A 24,351-nucleotide genomic window follows, 5' to 3' on the forward strand; every position below is an offset into this window, starting at 1 on the left:
ACTTCTAAAACAACATTACCAATGCTGGTCTTCGGAGGTCAATGTAGAGATTATTGATTTTGAGGTTCACAGTGTGTTCTGAAGGACTGAGGCAGCTAGAGCATCCTAACTGTAAAATCTATTTTCCTTTTTAATTAATTACTTTTTTCAAACTGTGACTGCATGCATTGTTTTTACATCTTTAAAAAAAAAAAAAAAAGCCAAGCCTTTTCTTTAAAATTTTGGGCTGCCCTGGTGAAAATGTGTTTTGTTTGAAAAATAAAGAAATTACAAAAAGACATTTATACACCTGATTTAATATTACTCCTCACCAGATGCTAATATAGCTTCACACATAGTGCAAAGTTGATAAAAAAAGCACTTCCTTGCATATATATTGGAGTAACTCAAGTATTCTTTGTTGCCTTGTGACAGAGGTAATCTGTAATCACAACATCCCACAAACTGACCGGCTAGCATCATCATAATTATTGTTATCATTTTCATTATTATAATATCAAAAGTTTACATTTTATTCACGAAAGATCCCTTATTCCCTCAATTCCTTATTCCCTCAGAAACTAACGCAGCAACCCAGTCTATTAAAATAGCATAAAATATTTTTTAGAACTTAAGAAGTTTGAATAATGACACAAAAATACAGTGATGCAATGACCCCCTCAGTAACATCCATTGTTGAGATTCAAGTTTCATTTGTGGCAAATTACTGCAGGCCACTTTTGCAAACCAAAAGCAGCCATTCCCCCTTGAAGATGAATGGATATTAAATGGCCAAGAAGAGCCAAACAAGTTTTGTGCTCAAGGTTCAAATCCTGATTATCCAAAAAAAGGTCTCAGCGCATCCAGCAAGATTTGAAAATGGCACATTATGAAGTGTTTTTATCCATCACCCATTAATGTGATAAGAGACGATTATTGTTTTTCACCTTAAACGTGAGTTTCACTGAAACCCAAGACCCAGAGCATTTCACCCAGTGTACTTCAGCTCAGCACTGCACAGCAGTGGCCAAGCCTGTTATCCAAACCTTGTATCAATCATTTTTTCCCGCTCTCTATGCCTCCTCTTCTCTTCTCTTTCCTTCCACTCATTTCATCCCTTTGTTCCACTCCACTTTCACCTTGTCCATCCCCTTTTCATGCTCTACTTGGGTTGGGTGCCGGCTTGCTCTCATAACCATAGAGAAACGTTGCCATTATAACCAATACTGTGCCTAGGAAGAACACGCTGGACAGAAAAGAGAAACACGTAACTTTTCAGTTAATTTAAACTAAATTCCTTTTTTTTTTTTTTTACTTTAAATCAATTGAATTTAAAGAATTGATTGGTCACAAGACATAAAAAAAAGAGATTTTTTTTTACCTGGAAGGCTCAAAGTCCTCAAGCCAGAAATATGAAATTAATGTGGAGAGGATAATTGAGAGTGATGTAGCAAAGCCTTTCAGTATGTTGTCAGCATACTTGATGACAGCAGCTATCACGAGCCCTCCAAGTGCCTGTGGACAAAAAAAATCAATTTATATTGTTGGACTTTAATGTGTTGCAAGGGAAAATTACTTGTGTTGGCTTCCTGTTAGATGTTGACGATGAAGCAATTTTCAGTACTGATTCAAATGTAATCTTATTTTGTACTGACAAGTCTTGTACTGAAAAGTGTTCAGGCTCACCTGGAGAGCGACCACAATCCAGGTCAGCGTGTTGTAGCCCTGAAACATTCCGTGTTCTTGGACTCTGTCACCATCGTAGGCCAACATCCCGAAGACCCCAAAAACCAGGCCAAACATGCCTGCACACAGAAGACACAGAGGGCAAAACATTTACTTTGGTTTCCTATATTATATTCATATACTATTAACTATAATTCATATACTATTAACTATAATTATTATGGTTATTTTAATGTATAGAGACAGAAAACCAACCCAAAAATCTGAGAAAAAAAAAACACATTATACAGGTGCTGGTCATATAATTAGAATATCATCAAAAGTTGATTTATTTCACTAATTCCATTCAAAAAGTGAAACTTGTATATTATATTCATTCATTAGACACAGACTGATATATTTAAAATGTTTATTTCTTTTAATTTTGATGATTATAACGGACAACTAAGGAAAATCCCAAATTCGGTATCTCAGAAAATTAGAATATAACTTAAGACCAATACAAAGAAAGGATTTTTTTTTTAATCTTGGCCAACTAAAAAGTATGAAAATGAAAAGTATGAGCATGTACAGCACTCAATCCTTAGTTGGGGCTCCTTTTGCCTGAATTACTGCAGCAATGCGGTGTGGCATGGAGTCGATCAGTCTGTGGCACTGCTCAGGTGTTATGAGAGCCCAGGTTGGTCTGATAGTGCCATTCAGCTATTCTGCATTCTTGGGTCTGGCATATCGCATCTTCCTCTACCCAATACCCCATAGATTTTCTATGGGGTTAAGGTCAGGCGAGTTTGCTGGCCAATTAAGAACAGGGATACCATGGTCCTTAAAGCAGTTACTGGTAGCTTTGGCACTGTTTGCAGGTGCCAAGTCCTTTTGGAAAATGAAATTTGCATCTCCATAAAGTTGGTCAGCAGGATGAAGAATAAAGTGCTCTAAAACTTCCTAGTATACAGCTGTGCTGACCTTGGACCTTTATAAACACAGTGGACCAACACCAGCAGATGACATAGCACCGCAAACCATCACTGACTGTGGAAACTTTACACTGGACCTCAAGCAACGTGGATTGTGTGCCTCTCCTCTCTTCCTGCAGACTCTGGGACCCTGATATCCAAAGGAAATGCAAAATTTACTTTCATCAGAGAACATAACTTTGGACCACTCAGCAACAGTCCAGTCCTTTTTGAAGTGAGACGCTTCTGACAATGTTGTTCAAGAGTGGCTTGACACAAAGAATGCAACAGTTGAAACCCATGTCTTGCATATGTCAGTGCGTAGTGGTTCTTAAAGCACTGACTCCAGCTGCAGTCCACTCTTTGTGAATCTCCCCCACATTTTTGAATGGGTTTTGTTTCACAATCCCCTCCAGTGTGCGGTTATCCCAATTGCTTGTACACTTTTTTTCTACTACATCTTTTCCTTCCCTTCGCCTCTCTATTAATGTGCTTGGACACAGAGCTCTGTGAACAGCCAGCCTCTTTTGCAATGACCTTTTGTGCCTTGCCCTCCTTGTGCAAGGTGTCAAATGGTCGTCTTTTGGACCACTGTCAAGTCAGCAGTCTTCCCCATGATTGCGTAGCCTACAAAACTAGACTGAGAGACCATTTAAAGGCCTTTGCAGGTGTTTTGAGTTCATTAGCTGATTAGAGTGTGGCACCAGGTGTCTTCAATATTGAACCTTTTCACAATATTCTAATTTTCTGAGATACTGAATTTGGGAGTTTCCTTAGTTGTCAGTTATAAACATCAAAATTAAAAGAAATAAACATTTGAAATATATCAGTATGTGTGTAATGAATGAATATAATATACAAGTTTTATGGAAATGGAATTAGTGAAATAAATAAACTTTTTGATAATATTCTAATTATATGACCAGCACCTGTATAAAAGTTAGAAATTGATTTGCATTTCAGTGAGCGAAATAAGTATTTGATGGTCAAGCAAAACATGACTTTGTACTTGGTGCAGAAACCCTTATTGGCAAGCACAGAGGTAAGACATTTTTTTGTAGTTGGTCACCAGGTTTGTCGTTTGGCAACTCGAAGTTTCAGCTCCCTCCACAGATTTTCTATTGGATTGAGGTCTGGAGACTGGCTAGGCCACTCTATGACCTTAATGTGCTTCTGCTTGCGTCAGTCTTTTGTTGCCTTGGCAGTATGTTTCGGGTCATGGGTCATGCTGGAAGACCATTTCATGACCCATCTTCAGTATTCTGGCTGAGGGAAGGAGGTTTTCGTCAAGATTTTCCAATACATGACCCCGACCATTTGCCCCTCAATGCGGTGAAGTCGACCTGTACCCTTAGCAGAAAAACAGCCCCAAAGCATAATGTTTCCACCTCCGTGCCTGACTGTAGGGATGGTGTTCTTGGGGTCATAAGTCAGCATTTCTCTCCCTCCAAACACAGCCGAGTAAGTTAATGCCAAAGAGCTCAATTTTGGTCTCATCTGACAACAGCACTTTCTCCTAAGCCTTCTCTGAATTAAGATGTTCTTTGACAAATTTTAAATGACCCTGTATATATGCTTTCTTGAGCAGTGGGACCTTGCAGGCGTAGTGTGTTACCAATGTTTTGCTTGGTGACTGTGGTCCCAACTGCCTTATGACCACTAACAAGCTCCTCCCGTGAAACTCCTCCCATGAAGTTCTGGGCTGATCCCTCACCTTTCTCATGATCATCCTTACCTCATGAGCAGATCTACAATCTTGTCTCTGACATCTTTTGACGGCTCTTTGGTCTTGCCCATGGTGGTGGGAGAGGTTGGTATGGAACATACAGATTGTGTGGACATGATATCTTAAACATCTAACGAGATGACATTATGAGTAACTTCTTAAAGTGACAAGACTAATCTGTGTTCCACATAGGCACATAAACAATCTGTGGGAGCCAGAATTCTTGCTGGTTGGTAGGGGATCAAATACTTATTTCACACACTTGAATGCAATTCAATCTCTAACCTTTATATAATGTGTTTTTCTGGGTTTTTTGGTTGGTATTCTGTCTCTATCAATTAAAATAAACATACCATAAAAATACAGACCCTTAATTTCTTTGTAAGTGGGGCAAACTTACAAAATCAGCAGGGGATGAAATAAATATTTCCCACACAGTATATACATCTCATTTAAAAAAAATCACTACCATTCAAAGGTTCACTGCATCTGGCCAAAAATACAGTAAAACAGTAATATTGTGAAATATTATTAGAATTTGAAATGTTACTTTTTTTTTTTTTTTTTTTTAAGTTAATTTTAACTTTTGAACAGTAGCGTATAAATGAATGTGAATAAACAAATGGCTTCATTCTGAGAAAACTTTTTATGATAAACTTTGATATGATCAAATTATGTTGGGACTCACTGAAGAACAGAGATGTTTTTTTTTTGGCTTTGCTCATTATGACGAACAGAAGTTCACATTAGAAGGTGAATCACTGCAGACACTCCATTCACACATTGGCAGTTATAAATAAACCCTACACTGAGATTCCACATGGCAAGAATGAAAACACACATGCATATATATTCGTTTTGTGCAAGGATTCTGCTTGCTGAAAGAAATAAAACCTAGTTTTTTTTTTAATTTGAGATGGTCTCTCGGAAATACAGATTATACACAGACTTCTAATTTAAAAACAGGTTGTGTGTGTCATATAGCTCAACGTTGTCAGTTGTCAGAATTTGATCTGAACAAACATGTTTAGATTAAGGAAAAGCATCATATATTTCTACCCAGTATAAAATCTGTGCCCTTAGTGAGAGGTTCTGATTATACTAAAACCACAATTTATAGATTTCTGCTTCACAAGACATTAATTGATGGACTGGAGTCATGTGGATTGCTTGTCTATTATTGATGTTTTAATCAGCTGTTTGTACTCTCAATCTAACGGCACCCATTCACTGCAGAGGACCCACTGGTGAGCATGTGATGTAATGCTACATTTGTCCAAATCTCTTTTGATGAAGAAACAAACTCATCTACATCCTGGATGGCCTGAGGGTAATACATTCTCATTTTAGGATGAACTATTTCTTTATGCATAACTGACCCACTTGAAATCAATATAGCGATGCTCAGGCTAATATAAGAGCCATTTTCTTTTGAACATACTTACCAAGCTGGATGTTTCGAACCCAAACACTCTGCTTGGTCTCTTTAAGGATCTTCTCAAAGTAGACACCAGCAAACCCACTAGAGCAACAGGCCACCAACACAGCCACCAGCCCAACAAACTGTGAGCCTGCAGTCAGCTGCTCTTTCTGAGGGTCTGACGGGGAGTCTCCTGGCCACTGTACAAACAAACAATCATGAATTACATGAATACATCAAAGACTATAACAAAACTGAGTATTTTTTAGCAGGTAAACTCTAATAAAGGTATTTTACCTGTACAAGTGCAATGCCGGCCATAAGAATTAGCAGAGACAACCACTGGTACACCCCAAGCCTGCGGCCCAGCATAAACATAGAAAACAGGGCTGTGGTAAGGATTTTCAACTGGTATGTCACCTAGAAGTGTACAGGATAAAAAATTAAAAAAACATAAAACATAAAAATGACAGTCATAAAAAATAAGGCAACTAATGCATGGATAGTTGCTTACCTGATAGGTAGCTGCATCAAGGTTGGACAGTGCTACATAGAGCAGGTTATTCTGTAGCGTGTAGATCCCTGATGGAATTGCCAGCTTCAGCGTCTCTACAGGCTTGTGTAGAATTTCCTGTCTCAGAATACTGCTCAGCGCTCGGCCACTGTAACCTGTTTCACACAGACACTACAGTTACCTGGAAATAATAAATCATACTCACAGCCATTCCAGCCAATGAAGCTTTTAATTTCAAATAAATTATGTTCTTTTAAACACAAAAATATTAACCAGCACAACCATGATAATAAGAAATGTTTCTTGAGCACCAAATCAGCATATTAGAATCATTTCTGTAGGATCACGGGACACTGAAGACTGGAGCTTTGCCACCACAGGAATATATTTAAGATGCATTAAAATAGAAAACAGTTATTATTAACAACTGTAATAATATTTCACAGTATTACTGTTTTTACTGTTAAATAAAAGCTTTGGTGAGCATTAAGACTTCTTTCAAAAAAAAAAAAGAAGTCTTTTTTTTTTTTTTTTTTATACCAGCCCCAGACTTTTTAATGGTAGTGTATATTTCACACAAAATAGAAAATGATTTGTGAAAATGTCTGTTTGAAAGGTACCAAGTTGATATTATCAGCACTTACAATAAAAAAAAAAGTAATCACTGGATTTAGCAAAATTATTCAGTCTAGTGGTATCAAATATTTGAGAAATATTTACAATCTGAGGTACAATGTCAATGAAGAAATTCACGGGTACAATTATACATTGTTTTGTTTCTTTAGTCTATTTCGGTCATGTTGAAGGGAAATGCAGGGCATTGACAAAAAGGAATTTCTCACTGCATTTACAGTCAAATGATTAAAATGATTTTCTAAGATACTGTGGTGCCTTGAGAAAAAAGATATCTGACCAATCTCGGAGGAAGGAAGCGCCACGAAACTTACTGTGATCTTTGAAGACGAGTCCCACACAAGTGAGGATCTTGAGGAACTCTGCCACCACCACTGCAGAAGAGGCCAGGTAACGTTGTCCTTCACCCTGCAAGGTGCGTGAGTAACGCATGGTGAGCACCAGGGACGTGGTCTGGAACACCAGAACCCCCAAAGAGAGGTACTTCAGCTTGACTGATGCCATGATGACAGCCTCTCACGAGGAGACCAGGACAGACTGGGGTGACATGAGAAAGAAAGGGGCAAAGAGCAGACAGATGTTGAAATACAATGTTGTCCCAGCTGGGTCTGACAAGCAAGCTGCTACAACAGTTATGTAGTGTTCACACAATATAGTGTCTCTGACCAAGAAATCAAACATTAACCCTGCAGTTTTCAAAATTTAGGACATTTAAAGGGATAGACTAGTTCACCCTAAAATGAAAAGTGTCATCATTCACAGTCAGGCTTTATATCTTCTGTGGAAACACAGAGACACCTTGGGTACTATTCAATTTCGTGTCTTTTTCCTTACAGTGAATGGTGACTGAGGCTGTCATTTTGCTTTACATCTCCTTTACACGAAATAAAGTCAAACAAGAACATGACGATGAGTAAATAATTAATTTTTTTAAGAGTAACGTAAAATATTCCGCGACTTGAGCGTAAACAATGTCAGTTGTAAAGAGTATTTACAAGTGACTAAATTAATAAACAACTAAATGTAATGTTAATAGACTAAAATGCTAAAACGAAATGTCAACATTTTACCGGAAATCATAATAGCAGGCAGACAAGAGAGGACAGACGTTTAATATAAAACTATGATCCCAATTCGTTTTTAGCTGTAAATATCACATATTTTTCACAGTCTCACCTTCTCTGAAGATTACTGAGGATCCGCAAGAGTTGTAGTTTGTGAGTAACTTAGATACTTAAAGGTAAACCTAATCGTTAAAACCCCGTTAAATATTCATCCTTTAAGATGAGTTCTACATAAGTTGAATCTACAAACAATGAGTTAAATAGTTTAGTAGAGTATTAATTTGACAGTTAAACACTGAGAGCTACTCCAGCTAAGCTAATATTTGAGGAAACCGCTCGTTCTGGGTGTTCCTCGCGCATGTTCATCTATCATGTGTCCACCCATGCCGGATACTCTCATTCATCGAGAATGAAAAGCAGACTGTCAAGTGAAGTGTACAAAAGCTTCATATTAATAGCAACAATCTTGAAGTACTTCCTAGTGTTTTGTTTCTTCGATCTTCATTATGAGTCGTTGTCCCCATCTGTCGGCTGGCGGACAGAATAATATCGAAGGGAACCTATTTAGAAGCGCGCATTTACCTGCTTTGCTTTGCATACTACTCTCAAAACAAAACAGGTGAATGCGCGCGTATGATATATGATATCAGTCTTTGTTTTCTTCGTTTTTATTGTTATTAAATACCCTTTGCAAGTAGTGGGCAATTGTGACACAATAATATAAATCAATCTAATAAATATATAAAATTTAGACAGAGACAGACAGACAGAGATAGATAGACAGACAGATAGACACAGACAGACAGACACAGACAGACAGACAGATAGACACAGACACAGACACAGACAGACAGACAGACAGATAGACAGACAGACAGACATAGACACAGACACAGACACAGACAGACACAGACAGACATAGACAGACAGACAGACAGACAGACAGACAGACACACACACACACACACAGACACACATATATACACACACACACACACACAGACAGATAGACAGACAGACACAGACAGACAGATAGACATAGACAGACAGATAGACAGACACAGACAGACATAGATAGACACAGACAGACATAGACAGATACACAGACAGACATAGACAGATAGACACAGACAGACGGATAGACACAGACAGACATATAGACACAGACAGACAAACAGACGCAGACAGACAGATAAGACACAGACAGACACAGACAGATAGATAGACAAATAGACACAGACAGACAGACACAGACAGACAGACAGACGGACAGATAGACACAGACAGACAGATAGACACAGACAGACAGACAGACACAGACAGACATAGATAGACACAGACAGACAGATAGACACAGACAGACAGACAGATAGACCGACACAGACAGAAATAGATAGACACAGACAGACATAGACAGATAGACACAGACATAGACAGATAGACACAGACAGACAGATAGACAAATAGACACAGACAGACAGACACAGACAGACTGACAGATAGACACAGATAGACAGACACAGACAGACATAGACAGATAGACACAGACAGACAGACAGACACAGACAGACAGATAGACACAGACAGACAGACAGACAGACACAGACAGACAGATAGACACAGACAGACAGACGGACAAACGGACAGATACTTAGATAGATAGTTTTTATTTTTTAGTGTACCAGCAACAAAAAGAGACTCAGACATTTATCCAGATCAATTTGTAGAGGCTTTCCTTTATTTGTTTCATCTCTATTTTAATCATCAATTGTCTTGGATTATTTTCAATACACAGTTCTCTCTCTCTCTCTCTCTCTCTCTCTCTCTCTCTCTCTTTGAATCAAAAAATTGTAATCTACATAAAAATAAGACAAAACATTTACTTCATTATAGCATACTGTATGCATATATTTGGTGAAACTCAAAGAAAGAACAATAGGCATTACATAAAATTATATACAGCACATATAAAAATAGCCTTGCATAACATTTGGGTGAAAATACAATGCTCCAAAAGCTTTGCTTTTTATCTTTATTTGGTGGACTAACACCCATTAAATTCCTCAGATTTTAGTAGACTAAAGATCATCCTGTTGAAGGGCCCTTGAGTGCTACCGGATATCAACTGTTACCAAAAAGAACATGCCACATGGAGTCTATAGTACATAAAGGTTTCTATTTGCATAAGCAGACTCTTAATATTGACCTTAAGCACACACAATATCACTGATCCACCCAACTGGACAAATACACTATACCAGACGTTCATAAGACCTTCAACAGTATTTCATCATCACTCTGGCTAAAATATGCATGCATTTCTAAAAACTATTATGTGTGTTTATTTGGCATTTAAGAGACCCATTAAAAAATGTGATTGTACCATTCAGTTTTATAAAGCTTTGCTCAAAAACACAAAACAGAAAAAGTGAAACAGCACATTTAGATAGTATACAGTATAATTTCCAAATTACCAAGTGATTCAAACTGTTGCACAGACAGGCTGATTGGAATTAGGATGAAGAAAATACATGATGTATTTAAAACTCATGTAAATAAAAGATACTTCAGAACCATGCTCAGAATATTAATATACAGTAACATACAAAATAAAAGACAGAACAAATCAAATAAAATAGGAACAATGGTTACAAATATGTTGTAAAATGCACTAATATTAAATGTCTCAATCTCAATGAATTCCTCTTCAAACCTCCACTGCCACTGAATACTGCATACCTTTTCAAAAGAACCCATTCATATTTACACACCTCCTTTTACCTTTTTTAATCATTGGCAAGGCAGAAGATAAACTGTAACAGACTAAATGGAAATACATAAAAATGTAACAAAATATTTACACCACAGTTTAGCTCTGAACCACACACAAATGAATGAGATGAATGTGTAGCGCATTTCATGCTACCAATCGCAAAAAAAAGTACCACCAATTAAGAAACATTTAATCACCACAAAAAAAGTAAATGGGGTCCAAAACAACTCTCTAACTTAATTGTATGGACAAAAAATAGACATTTTTAAAAACATCTCCTTTTAAACTCCACAGAAGAAAGTAAGTCATACAGGTTTGAAACAAACATAAGAGTGAGTAAATGATGCCAAAATTTTCGTGTAAACTATGCCTTTATGGTTGGTACCAACTAAGCATATCTGACTTTTTAATTAATATTAATAAAAATTATCAAAGAAAGACGGCAGGATAAATTAGAAAATGTCCTTCAAATTGTAAAAGTTTTGACTAAAACTTGAAATAAATTTCCTCAAATTGGGGACAGTAACCACAAACGAGATTCCATAGTTTGGCACTGTGATTGTCCATAGGTAACAGACCAACTAGATCGTAGATGGTCGTTAACATGATGAAATATCCAGGCTGATGGGAATTTACGATTTGAAAACTTCAAAGTCAATATGCGGAGCATAATAAAGGCAAAAAGGGTGGAGAAAGGATTAATGGCCACTCTCCTGGCAGCTAAAGAGAGAGAATAAAAACAGCCATGCAATCAAACTATCGAAGGTCCAAGTTCCTACGCATACACACTGCTGCGCTGTGACTGCTGGGACTGTGTCGGCTGCGTGGCCTGTGACAGGGGCTGCAGCTGGGCTTGTTCAGGAATGTGTGTGTGGCGGGAAGGGGGCACTGTTTGGAGATTTCCTAGAGGGGTGGGACTTGTGGTGACATCGGACCAGTCTGAGTTGGAGTGGGGTGATGAGGAGGACCAGGGGTCGGGCGATTCGGGAGAGGGGGTGAGGTAGGGGTGTTCGCTTGGGTTGTGTGCGGGATGACCAGGTGTGGTTCCCTCGGAGCCGGCAGGGGGGTAGCTGTGCTGGGAAGGTGGCGTGGGATATTTATCCATAGGACTCTGGCGTGGCTGATAGGATGCTACTTGCCGTGCTTGGCTCTCAGGCAGCCCATGAGGGAGTGTGTGGCTGTGACCGTGGGGGTGCGGAAGGTTGTGTGACAGGCCGTGCTGCATTCCCACATCAGACATGGGGTACATCATACTCTGATTACAGTGCAGGTGCTGACTTTGTGCCTGATTTTGCCCCTGTGCCTGCATCTGCCCTTGCTGCGCCTGCTTGAGGAGGCTCTGCCTGTTGCCTGCTGCCATCATTTGGAAGGTGACAATGGGTGGAAGCTGTTCACGGCTCATGGTGACGTTCATAGGGGTGAGCATGCCCTGGCTGTGGTGCTGCTGCATGCTGGTGTGGCCTGCACTCATCTGGTGGGGCGGCATGAGGCCAAACATGTGACCATTGTAGCTGTGTTTGGCCAGACCCACCCAGCTTTGCTGCTGGCCCAACATGTGACTCACAGGAGGCAGCATGGGCCTCACAGATGGGCTGCTGAGCAGAGGGGGAGAATTCGCCGTGCTGGTGGTGGCTACTGCCTCTCCAGCGTACGAGTGGGGAGACTCCAGTGAATCCACAGGTGACATTGTGACCGAGCTCTCTGAGAGACCGCCAGCTGCTTTGGTAACATTTCCGCTGGCTCCAGCCACTGCCACCACATTTGGCCCCTCTCCTCCGGCTGGCTTCTTCCGCCTTTTCGCTTTAATTTCTTTTAGATCTTTGGCTGTCCCGGCTGCAACAGTGTTTGCTTTACCTCCTGCTCTGCGATTCTTTTTGCCCTGTGGTCCTGGACGCATACCAACCATGAATCCTGTGCCGTTTGTCCCACAGACCATGGAGGAGTGTCCCCCACCATTGCCCACATGGTTAGGCCCAGAGTGCGGGCTGTGCACCAGGTTGTACTGGTCCAGCAGACGCACAATGTCATGATGCATCCGTTCTTGTGCAGTATCACGAGGCAGGCGATCTAGGTGGTCTGTGATATCACGATTTGAATAATGATCTAGGAGGACTTGGGCCGCTTCAAAGCTGCCCTCCCTGGCAGCCAGGAACAAGGGAGTCTCCTCCTACATCGCAGAACAAAACAATCGTAAGTGTTCGGCTGACACACGGAACATCTGTGTACTCAAAAAGTAATTTAACATACACATAAACAAATAGACAGGAACAAGTACCTTGTTGTCCTGCATGTCCCGATTGGCTCCATTCTTCAGTAGCACTAGAGTGGCGTCTACATTATTAACAGCAGCAGCCCAGTGCAAAGCTGACTTGCCTGAGGATGACATGAGAGCAATGAGATTAACCAAGGTATCCTTTTTATGTCTAAAATGTATTTCCTTTCCATTTATCAACAAAGTTATTTTCTTTGATGCAAGTTCATATGTGTTTTCATCTTACCATGGTCATCCACAGCATTGACATCTGCATGACAGTGCACCAGCTCCTCCACCATGCCCTCCACTGCCAGTCTGGCTGCTAAGATGAGTGGCGTGGTGCCGTCATTCATACGGGCATCAAGATCTGTGGCACGGTTACGGATGAGAATCTGGAGTTCAAAAACACAAAACAGTAATGATTGGTATGTGCAAACAAAATATCTGAAAACATTTTCACAAACCATGAATACACAGAGAAAAGAAAAATATAAATCTGCAAACTACAGTATCTGAGTATGTATGCATGTGTGTGTGTGTATATATATATATATATATATATATATATATACTGTATATATATATGTATATATATATATATATATATATATATATATATGTATGTATATATATATATATATATATATATATATATATACATATATATATACAGTATATATATATATATATATATATATATATATATTGTATATATATATATACTGTATATATACAGTACACCCCTAATATATATATATATATATATATATATATATATATATATATATATGTATGTATGTATATATATATATATATATATATATTAGGGGGGGGTAACGGTTCACAAAATTCACGGTTCGGTTCGATAGGATACACTGGTGTCACGGTTCAGTTCGGTACGGTTCGGTACGTTTTAGATACAGCAAAAAGAAAAAATTGGCAGATAAATTTCCTTGATTTTTAAAAAAATTTTTATTCATTAAAACTAACAAAGTATGTTTTTTTTTTTTTTACATTGAACAATGATGGAGCTATTCTTTACCCATCTTCTATAGTGTTTTCTTAGCAGCATACTGTATAGAACAAAAACAGCTCCTTATAAAAAAAATGAAAATGTTATATTATTGTAGTAGTTATGAACAAATACAAAGATGTAACTTTTTATATGGAACTCTATAACTCTTTATATTGAGTGTGTTTTTACTCAATTGGTTCTCTATAGGGCTTATGTTTTTTGGAACAAAGCAGGAATTACGGTCTGTCTGAAATGGGCTCGTGAAGCAATATTGTAACGGGGCTCAATTACATTAAGCATGTTCTTAAAACCTACGTTTTCCACTACAGAGTAAGGCGCTCGCTCACTCAGTAATACACGATGAAGGCTCGTTGCAAAATGGCTAATGCGTTTAACAGACCAGAAATAGAAGATCCTCCAATAACCAACAGGTCTGGTGTTTGGGTGCACTTTGGATTCCCTGTAAGCTATAATGGTGATGATAGAATGAATGGTAAATAGTAAGGTCTCATATCCGCGGCTATAACGTAAATGTAGCCTACCAATCACCGTGGTGATGTCTTTTGCCCTGTTTGAATCCGTTGGAAATGTGTGTCCAAATGCTGCGGGTATAGTTTGTTGCGTGTATGTTTCTCCTTTTTTTCGTCTTTTTCCAGGTACTGACACACTACGGTGATGTCGGCGTAAATGAGTTGACATGTTTCAAGTATTCCCGCTGGTGTTTTTTTTTTTTTTGTTGTATTCCCGCTGGTGTACCCTAGATGCGACATATCGTTGTTTTTTTTTATCCACCACTCTCTTGCCATCACCATTATAGCTTACAGGGAATCCAAAGTGCACCCAAACACCAGACCTGTTGGTTATTGGAGGATCTTCTTTTTCTGGTCTGTTAAACGCATTGGCCATTTTGCAACGAGCCTTCAGCGCATACTGAGTGAGCGAGCGCCTGACTGAGTAGCCTAACATAAACATATAAGTTGGTGTGTTTTTCTTCTTCGGGGTGTCAGGGGCGTTGCCTGTTACGTTGTTTGGGTTATTGGGCTACCTTGTTGAACGCATATCATTATATTTCACAATTTTTTTTTTTTCCAAATATAATTAATTAGTCCAACGAACCGTTCGGTCTATAATGCGTACCGCGTACCGAACCGAAAGCCTCGTACCGAACGGTTCAATACGAATACGCGTATCGTTACACCCCTAATATATATATATATATATATATATATATATATATATATATATATGTATATATATATATATACACACACACACACATATACAGGTGCATCTCAATAAATTAGAATGTCGTGGAAAAGTTCATTTATTTCATTATTAGTGAATTTGTTGAGATAGTGAATTAATGGGTTTTTGTCAAATGTGAGCCAAAATCATCACAATTAAAAGAACCAAAGAATTAAACTACTTCAGTCTGTGTGCATTGAATTTATTTAACAAACGAGTTTCACAATTTGAGTTGAATTACTGAAATAAATGAACTTTCCCACGACATTCTAATTTATTGAGATAAATCTGTATATATATATATATATATTTTGCTCACATCTGCTCACATCTGTCACAGATCAGAATTTGTTGCACACATTTAAAGACAAAAATCTAGACGCGATACGATATTTTCGCATCCAAACTGAGCCACTTCCAAATGTGGAATTTTATCGGATACATATCCAATATCTGGACATCCTACCTACATCTTAACACACATATCCGAATTCCCACAGAACTCCCAATGTGAGGGCGACAGTTTTGCCAGACATGCATGCACACGCATTTTATTTAGATGGATTCTTTATATAGGCTAGGTAAGAAATTGGACATTCAGGAGATGTTTTCAACTCCTGCCATGTGAATTAATAACTTCTCTAAACCTACATCATATTTCTTAGCAATGACATGATAACTTCCCTTGTTCACTAGCTTCACGCGCGCTTTCTCTTTTTCTCTCATTAATTCATTTGAATTCATTTAAATAAATATCATCTTGATGCTACTTCATTCCACTAAAGAATTCCACCTTTAATGAGCTGTAGATAAAATAGCCTAACAAATTAAAATTATTTTTCGTTATTTATCAATTCTGCAAAACATCCATGACAGCTGTTGTCCATGCTGACAGCATGTTGTCCATGCTTGTCCATGCTGCGGCGGTATAAAGTGCATTTGCAGCCTTTGACCGCTGAGTGGCGCTTTAACCACAAGTTATCAAACAAGCGCATCAAAGCACATTTTCGCTAATAGACGTCAGTTTTGCCTCACTGATGTGTTAGATTTGACAGCTTCAGTCAGGGAAAATGAAAGAAAAACACTGTAGTTAAAATATTTAATATTTAATATCCACAGACGAAAGTTTGGTACTTATGAAGTTATGTGCATTTCTTAGAATGAATTCAAGCAGGATAAATGTCAAGCCTGTGCGTGAACCTGTGATTATATTTTCTCTAATCTACATGGTATTAAACCATATTTTAGATTTGATACATTTAAAAGGTGTGCAGTATTATTTATATTATATTAATTATGCGTTATACTATTCAAAAGAAATTGTGGTTTACTTTGCATCGGAGCATTAAAAGTGGTAGCCTATTTTAGGGGGGTTGGCTTCATGGATTAATATGCAAAATGTCAATATTTTCATATATTATGCCTATATTTTAATTTATATTTTCAATATAAATATATTTTTTCCTTTAATAAAACAACATGCATTTTTGTTATTCGTTACCTGTCCTTTAACTTATTGGGGAAAAAACATTTGTCTGTAAACTGATTAAGAAATTGTTGCATGTTTAAACATGAAGCACTGTAATTTCTTTCCCATTATTTATGCCTAATTAGCCTAAAACAAGAAATTAATAAAATTAAACCTGCACGATTAAATCTTTGAAACTCTAAAGACGGATTAATAAAACGTCCTCACGATTACACTCAAGTTCTCTCATTATAATCAACAAAATACACATGATGTAAAAAGAGATTCATTAACTTACAACATAAGTGATTTTAAAGGGAGCCTTCTTTACTTGCTTTTAGTGCTGGGCGATAGCATATGGCCTAAAAAAAAAAAAAAAATCCGATTTATGATTTAAATCGATTTTAAAATCAATATTCAAATGACAAAGAAATTTTTCAAAACAAGTTTTAATATAGTTATAAACTTATAACTGAGACAAGATGATAAAAAACGTACTCGGTTACTAACGTAACCTCGGTTCCCTGAGATGAGGGAACGAGTACTGCGTAAGCTAGCTTACGCTATGGGAAAAGGTCCCCTTTTCTCGAGAATATGAAGCCAAAAATTATCCTTAATTTTTAAATAATGTAAAACGCAGTGCTGCAGCACAGCAGACCCAAGCGAAGCGGCTCGCGCGCTTATTGGCTGTGCTGCGGCAACTGCAGCAACCTATGGTGAGGCGGCGGAGAGTAACGAACCAATGGGGGCGCTTCGCGCCCATTGGACGTCAGAGCGCGCCAAAATAGGCGTGGCTGGAACTATATAAGCCACCGCTTCACCATAGGGATCAGGTTTTAAATCGACTGAAGCGATCACCCGGTCCGAGCACATAGCACGGCAGGTTACGCAGTACTCGTTCCCTCATCTCAGGGAACCGAGGTTACGTTAGTAACCGAGTACGTTCCCTTTCGAGAGTACTCTCGTACTGCATAAGCTAGCTTATGCTATGGGAACACAATGTAAAACGCCGTGCGTGCTCGGGAACTTCGACCTGTCACAGCCCGAGGCGAGAGCTCGGGGCTTTATAGCAGGAGAAATCCCAGTCCCAACAGCCAACCTTAGTGAGCTTTATATAGGGAACGAAAAAAGGGGGACGTGATAAGGCTTAGCACGTCTATATAGAAAGTACCCTGGCCTGCAGGGCAGGGACTTGCAGATTATAGAATCTAATAAATGTGGACGGAGAGGCCCAGCCTGCCGCCGCACAGATATCATCCAGTGGTATCCCGCAGGACCACGCCCATGACGAGGCCATACCTCGGGTGGAATGGGCTCTGATGCCGAACGGGCAGTGAAGGCCCTTAGATTTGTAAGCCAGCGAGATAGTGTCTACTATCCATCGCGATAGGCTTTGCTTCGTGGTGGCGAGACCTCGGGTGCGCCCACCAAAGCATATGAAGAGCTGGTCCGACCTCCTGAATAAGGCGGAGCGCGCAATATAGGTTTTAAGAGCCCTGACGGGGCAGATGAAGCTCGCGTTGCTTTCGTCGCTTTGCGAGGAAAGGGCTGACAGCGAGATGACCTGCGCTCTGAACGGTGTTGAGAGCACCTTGGGGACATAGCCGTGTCTTGGTCTGAGAATGACTCTGGAGTCATTAGGCCCAAACTCGAGACAGTCAGCGCTTACAGATAGCGCATGTAAATCCCCCACTCGCTTGACTGAGGCCAGAGCCAGTAGAAAAGCGGTTTTGAACGAAAGAAGCTTCATATCGACAGACTGAAGCGGTTCAAAAGGGGGGCCCTTTAAGGCCTCTAGGACCGTAGACAGGTCCCAGGAAGGGATTGAAGGGGGTCGGGGAGGGTTCATCCGACGAGCTCCCTTAAGGAAACGAATGACCAGTTCGTTTTTTCCCAGTGATAGGCCGGCCACCGGAGCATGAGAAGCTGCAATGGCTGCCACATACACTTTGAGCGTAGACGGGGATCTGCCCGCATCTAAACGCTCCTGTAGGAAGGAGAGTATCTAGGTTCCGTGTCCTGCACCAGGTGGAGAACACTGACCATTTCTGCGCGTATAGGCGCCTGGTTGAGGGCGCTCTGGCTTCCGTAATGGTCCTTAACACTCCCTCAGGGAGGTTCCCGGGTACCCGTTGAGGGGCCATACATGAAGGGCCCAAAGTTCGGGGTGGGGATGCCAGAGCGCGCCCTTCAGCTGCGTGAGGAGATCTTTCCGCAGCGGTATTGGCCATGGGGCTGTACTGGACAGCTGCATCAGCTCGGAGAACCAAGGTTGGGTCGTCCAGAGTGGGGCTACTAGCAGCATAGCACATCTGCTCTTCCTGACCCGATCGATGACCTGCGGTAGCATCGCGACCGGTGGGAAGGCATAAAGCGGGCGTCTGGGCCAATCGAGGGCCAGCGCGTCCCTGCTCTTTGAAAAATATATTGGGCAATGAGCGTTGTCTTCTGAGGCGAAGAGGTCGACCTCTGCCCTGCCGAAGATGCTCCACATCAACTGAACCGTCTGTGGGTGAAGAGACCACTCCCCAGGGGGAACATTCACCCTGGAAAGCATGTCCGGGCCCCGGTTCAGGATGCCAGGTACATGCGCTGCCTTTAGCGAGCGCAGATTGTAATGTGCCCATGTCAGAAGACGCTCGGTCAGGGTGTGCAAGGTTTCTGACCTGACACCACCCTGGCGATTTATGTAGGCCACCACTGACATGCTGTCTGATCTGACCAGAACGTGGTGGCCCTTTAAAAATGGGAGGAAAGCTTTCAGGGATAGTTCGACCGCTATCATCTCCAGACAGTTTATGTGTAACAGTCGCTCCGGGCTCGACCAGAGGCCGGAGGCAGACCTGCCCTCGTACAGGGCGCCCCAACCGAGGTTGGATGCATCTGTCGAGACTACTTTCCATTTCGAGACAGCGCCCGTGCTTACGCCTAACTGATACCAGTTGGCTATTTTCCAAGGGGCCAGAGCTGTGATGCAGCCGTGGGTCACCCTGATGCGCGCGCGGCCGGAAATCCAGGCGCGCGCTGGAACACGGTCTCTCAGCCAGCGCTGTAGTGGGCGCATGCGCAGCAGGCCCAGTTTGAGAACCGCAGAGGCTGATGCCATCAGACCTAGCATTTCCTGAAATCGTTTGAGCGGGTAAAGAGACCCGGCTTTGAACGACACGGCTAAATGCTGAATAGTGAGAGCGCGCTGTGACGTCAGACGCGCTGTACATGTCACAGAGTCTATGTCTATCCCCAAAAAGGAAATCCTCTGGCTGGGAGACAGAGCGCTCTTGACAGTGTTGATCGTGAGACCCAGGCATTCTAAATGGCTGAGGATCCAGGATCTGTGTGTCGTCAGTAGTTCCTCGGAATGGGCTAAAACTAGCCAGTCGTCGAGGTAGTTCAATACTCGCACTCCCCGCATTCTCAGGGGTGCGAGAGCGGCATCCATGCACCGTGTAAACGTACGGGGCGCTACGGAGAGGCCGAATGGAAGAACCATGTACTGATAAGTCTGCCCCTCGAAGGCGAATCTCAAGAATGGCCTGTGATGGGGTGCTATTTGAATGTGAAAGTAAGCGTCTTTCAGATCCACTGAGAAAAACCAATCCCTCGGGCGAATTTGCGCGAGTATTTGTTTGGTAGTTAACATTTTGAACGATCGCGTCATAAGCGCTTTGTTCAAACGTCTGAGATCTAGGATGGGTCTGAGACCGCCATCCTTTTTTGGTACGAGGAAGTAGCGGCTGTAAAAGCCTGACTCGCGCTGCGCAGGGGGGACAGTTTCTATCGCCCCTTTTGCAAGAAGGTTTATCAGTTCGGCGTGAAGGACGTGTGTCATTTCGCTTTTCACTTTCGTTTCAACCACGGCGCGAAAGCGCGGCGGTCTGCGAGCGAACTGGAGCGAGTAACCTCGTTTTATTATATTCAAAACCCAATTTGATATGCCGGGGATGGCCTGCCATGCAGCGGCTCGTGCGGCTATGGGTTGAATGTGCTTCGGGCACTGGCCGCCTGTTATGAGGGGACCAGTAGCTCGAGTATGCTGTGCTTGTGACACTGTGGTGACAGCGCTCATCTGTAGGGTTGCGCACTGAGAAGTGGGCACGCGCGCTACATTTAGAGCACCTCCGGCGCGAGCGGGAAGGTGGGCATGAAAGGAGACCCGAGTGAGTCTTTGTGACACTTGGGGGAGTGTGTATACATGTAGGGGTGCGTACTGTGTAGTGGGCACACTGCCTACATAGAAAAAGCTCTTTTTGTGCTTTATTGAGGTCGCCATGAAAACGGCGTTTGTGTGCAGTCGTGCGTGCATTGTAACAGGCTCGTTTACTGCAGTATAGACATCTCCAACCACCTTTAGTGAGGGGATTGGAGGAAGCATGTGAGGTTTCTTGTGTGGTGGTCCGGCCGCAGCGGGACTTAACCACGGTCTTTTCAGCCCGAAGGTCAGGAGGGCTTCGGAGGCTCGGGGTTCAGCACAATCCTGGGCCGAGGTCCCCGTCTCTCTGGCGGTTTGCGGCTCGTAGAGCGAGAGCGGTGCTGGGTTTTGGTCGCTGGGCGAGACTGTAAGTCTGGCTGCGATGGCTTCGAGGTCTGAGGGGGCGGCGCATTTCTACGGCGTCCCGAAGCAGAGCTAGAGCGTTTCGGCAGGAAGTGTCTCATTGCCTGTGACGTTTTCTGAGCCTCAGTGAAGCGTTCAGCGAAACCCTTAACCGACTGGCCAAAGAGGCCGGAAGGCGAGATAGGAGAGTCGAGAAAGGCGGATTTGTCGGCGTCTTTCATCTCCGTGAGCGTGAGCCAGAGGTGCCGCTCTAAGACAGCGAGGCTTGCCATGCTTCGGCCGATCGCTTGTGCTGTGGTCTTTGTCGCACGCAGGGCTAGATCAGTAGCGCTGCGGAGATCTTTAAAGTCATAGGTATCTGGGGCAGACTCGTCCAGGTTACGGAGAAGTCTGGCCTGAAAAACCTGCAGCACAGCCATGGTGTGTAGAGCCGAAGCAGCTTGACCAGCGGAGGTGTAAGCTCGGCCAGCGAGAGCTGAGGTGGTGCGGCACGGCTTGGATGGATGCACAGGCTTCGACCGCCATCCAGCGGCTGAGGGCGGGCAGAGGTGTGCAGCAATAGCCTCCTCGAGAGGGGGGAGGCTCTCGTAACCGTGGTCTCGGGCGCCGTCGACAGAGGAGAGCGCTGACGAGACAGAAGTCTTCAAGCGTGCGGAGAATGGGGCTTTCCACGACTTCGTGAGTTCATTGTGAACTTCCGGGAAGAAGGGGGCGTTTCTTTGCGGAGGGGCCGAAGGGCGCCCCTGCAGGAACCATTCATCCAGCCTGCTTTTAGCGGGCTCGTCTGGAGGAGACCAGTCGAGCTGAAGGTCGCTGACAGCCCTTGTAAGCACGCGAGTAAGCTCCGCGTCGATATCGGCGCGTTGACCGGTGAAGCTGGGTGCTGTAGAGGGGGGGGGGGGTCCGCAATGGAGCCCGACCATTCCTCACTACTGGACGCGGCGAGAGAAAGGCTGTCGTGTCTGTCCTCTTCCGCCTCAGGCGCTCCGAAGGAGAAGGGGGCGCTGGTGAGCAGGGACTGGCGCTGCTCGTCCACGAAGAGGACAGGCGAAGGAGAGAGAGCGGGCGAGGCACGCGGGGAGTGTTCCGGCGTGAGCTCGCGTGTAGCAGTATGCTCAGGCATTCTCTGATCGCGGCGTTTCTTACGCGGCACTTGAGAGAGAAGAGGCGGAGCGGGTGGAGCATCGTGGCTGGTTTGAGCTAATCGAGCCCGCAGGGTCGATATAGCCATGTCGTCGCACTCAGGGCAGCCGCCCTTGAAGAGTGCGCTCTCAGCATGCTCGCGGCCCAGGCAGGAGACACAGATGATGTGGCGGTCCTCGCTGGGCAGAGGGCCTCGGCAGGAAGCGCAGGCCCGAGGCATTTGAAACAACGCCTCGAATTCTGGAGGAAAAAAGTGTGATGCAGCGGCAAACACACTAGCTTTGAAAAGGATATAGTCACGCCGGATGGCGCAGCAGGAAGCGAGTGCTGAAGGCGGCGTCGAGATGAAGCACGAGCCGGCGTCCTCAGATCTGCGTTACAGTGCTATCCCGCTGAGAGGCTTTTCGACGGCGTGTAGAGGCTTCTCCGGAGAAGACAGCGAAGTGCAGGTGAGATCGCTGAAGGAGATGAAATCTGATCCCTATGGTGAAGCGGTGGCTTATATAGTTCCAGCCACGCCTATTTTGGCGCGCTCTGACGTCCAATGGGCGCGAAGCGCCCCCATTGGTTCGTTACTCTCCGCCGCCTCACCATAGGTTGCTGCAGTTGCCGCAGCACAGCCAATAAGCGCGCGAGCCGCTTCGCTTGGGTCTGCTGTGCTGCAGCACTGCGTTTTACATTATTTAAAAATTAAGGATAATTTTTGGCTTCATATTCTCGAGAAAAGGGGACCTTTTCCCATAGCGTAAGCTAGCTTACGCAGTACGAGAGTACTCTCGAAAGGGAACTGTGATGTTATTACCTTAATGCTGGAAAGAACTTTATTTTATTTTATTATTATTTTTTATTATATATTATTTTTTATTATTATTTATTTTTTGTTAATACTAGCCCATCAGCTGTGCAAATTTTGTTTGTGAGGAAAATAACAGTACATTTTTGTCAGTTATTTTATCTAAACAGATCGATTAATTTCTTCAAGATTTCAAAATCAAATAGCCTACTGATAATGTAGTAGCGCTGTAAGATTACATTTGTTTGAATGCATTATTGCTAAAGCGATTGCGTGTGAATGTGCTTTATCTGTTTAAATCATGCTTTAACCCGAAAATAATCAGTAAAAGAAACAGACAAACTCATATAGCCTTTAACATCCTGCTCGACTATTGCAGTCATTATAACCTGATCAAGCCATAGCTAAATATGTTTAACATGAATTCTTGCTGAATATGCAGTTATATTACGGGCTGTTGGCATGAATTGTACTCGTGATGGAGGCTCCAGTCAGAATCACACCGCTCAGCTCATCCTTTGCTCGGCGGCGTGTCTCTGTCAGACTCGCGGGGGATGGTTGAGCCACTCTGAACTACGGGAGCCTGAGTGGTGCATCGGTGGATGTTAAAAAGAAAACCGATTTTCATTCAAACAAACCGATGTAAATTACAAATTCGAGTTAATTGATAAAATCGATTTATCACCCAGCCCTACTTGCTTTCATATTATTTAATGAAAAAAAAAAAATGCAGCTGCATTTAAATGCAGGTGTGTAAAATATGTGCAAGATTTGCACTGCAGGTGGGATGGTAGATGTGCAGCTTTTATTCTTATTTATTTTATCTTCATTAAAAATCTTGTTTGGTTTCATTTTGGATAATTGCATGTAAAAAATAATTTTCGTTGTAATGCAAAATGTGAATTAATATTCATATGCAAGTATTTGTGCAAAAATTATTAATTCGCATTAATGACAGGGCGCATTAATATTCAACATTCAACAATCTGTGAATGTTGCATTTCTCTGTCGGAGAGAGCCAGACACTGTCCATATGAAAGAGCAATTCACACCTTTATCTCGACCCCCACAAGCCACACATAACTAACCCCAAAAACCCAACCCCCTCCAGCTGAACAGAATTCGGTCTGTGT

At 42.3% G+C, this 24,351-nt stretch overlaps 2 protein-coding genes across 2 annotated transcripts in view; both read right to left on the bottom strand.

Moving 5' to 3' along the window:
• Window positions 1-30: 30 nt before the first annotated feature.
• LOC132114697 (UDP-N-acetylglucosamine transporter-like) lies at window positions 31-8,492 on the bottom strand. The gene is made up of 8 exons (XM_059522968.1): window positions 8,088-8,492; window positions 7,226-7,448; window positions 6,279-6,433; window positions 6,062-6,184; window positions 5,790-5,964; window positions 1,666-1,784; window positions 1,361-1,494; window positions 31-1,225 (listed from the first exon to the last, which is right to left on the bottom strand). The coding sequence occupies exons 2-8, from the start codon at window positions 7,413-7,415 to the stop codon at window positions 1,135-1,137; spliced, it is 987 nt and encodes a 328-aa protein (XP_059378951.1). The 5' UTR covers window positions 7,416-7,448; window positions 8,088-8,492; the 3' UTR covers window positions 31-1,134.
• Window positions 8,493-11,379: 2,887 nt separating this feature from the next.
• LOC132114696 (neurogenic locus notch homolog protein 2-like) overlaps window positions 11,380-24,351 on the bottom strand; it is a 73,233-nt gene continuing 60,261 nt past the window's right edge. Inside the window, exons 32-34 of the mRNA XM_059522967.1 lie at window positions 13,247-13,394; window positions 13,024-13,121; window positions 11,380-12,915 (exon numbers count right to left, since the gene is read on the bottom strand). Coding sequence (XP_059378950.1) covers window positions 11,524-12,915; window positions 13,024-13,121; window positions 13,247-13,394 — 1,638 coding nt within the window. The 3' untranslated portion in view covers window positions 11,380-11,523. The remainder of the gene's footprint in view (window positions 12,916-13,023; window positions 13,122-13,246; window positions 13,395-24,351) is intronic.

This window comes from Carassius carassius, chromosome 34 (assembly GCF_963082965.1).
Source record: "Carassius carassius chromosome 34, fCarCar2.1, whole genome shotgun sequence".
NCBI classification, from domain to species: Eukaryota; Metazoa; Chordata; class Actinopteri; order Cypriniformes; family Cyprinidae; genus Carassius; species Carassius carassius.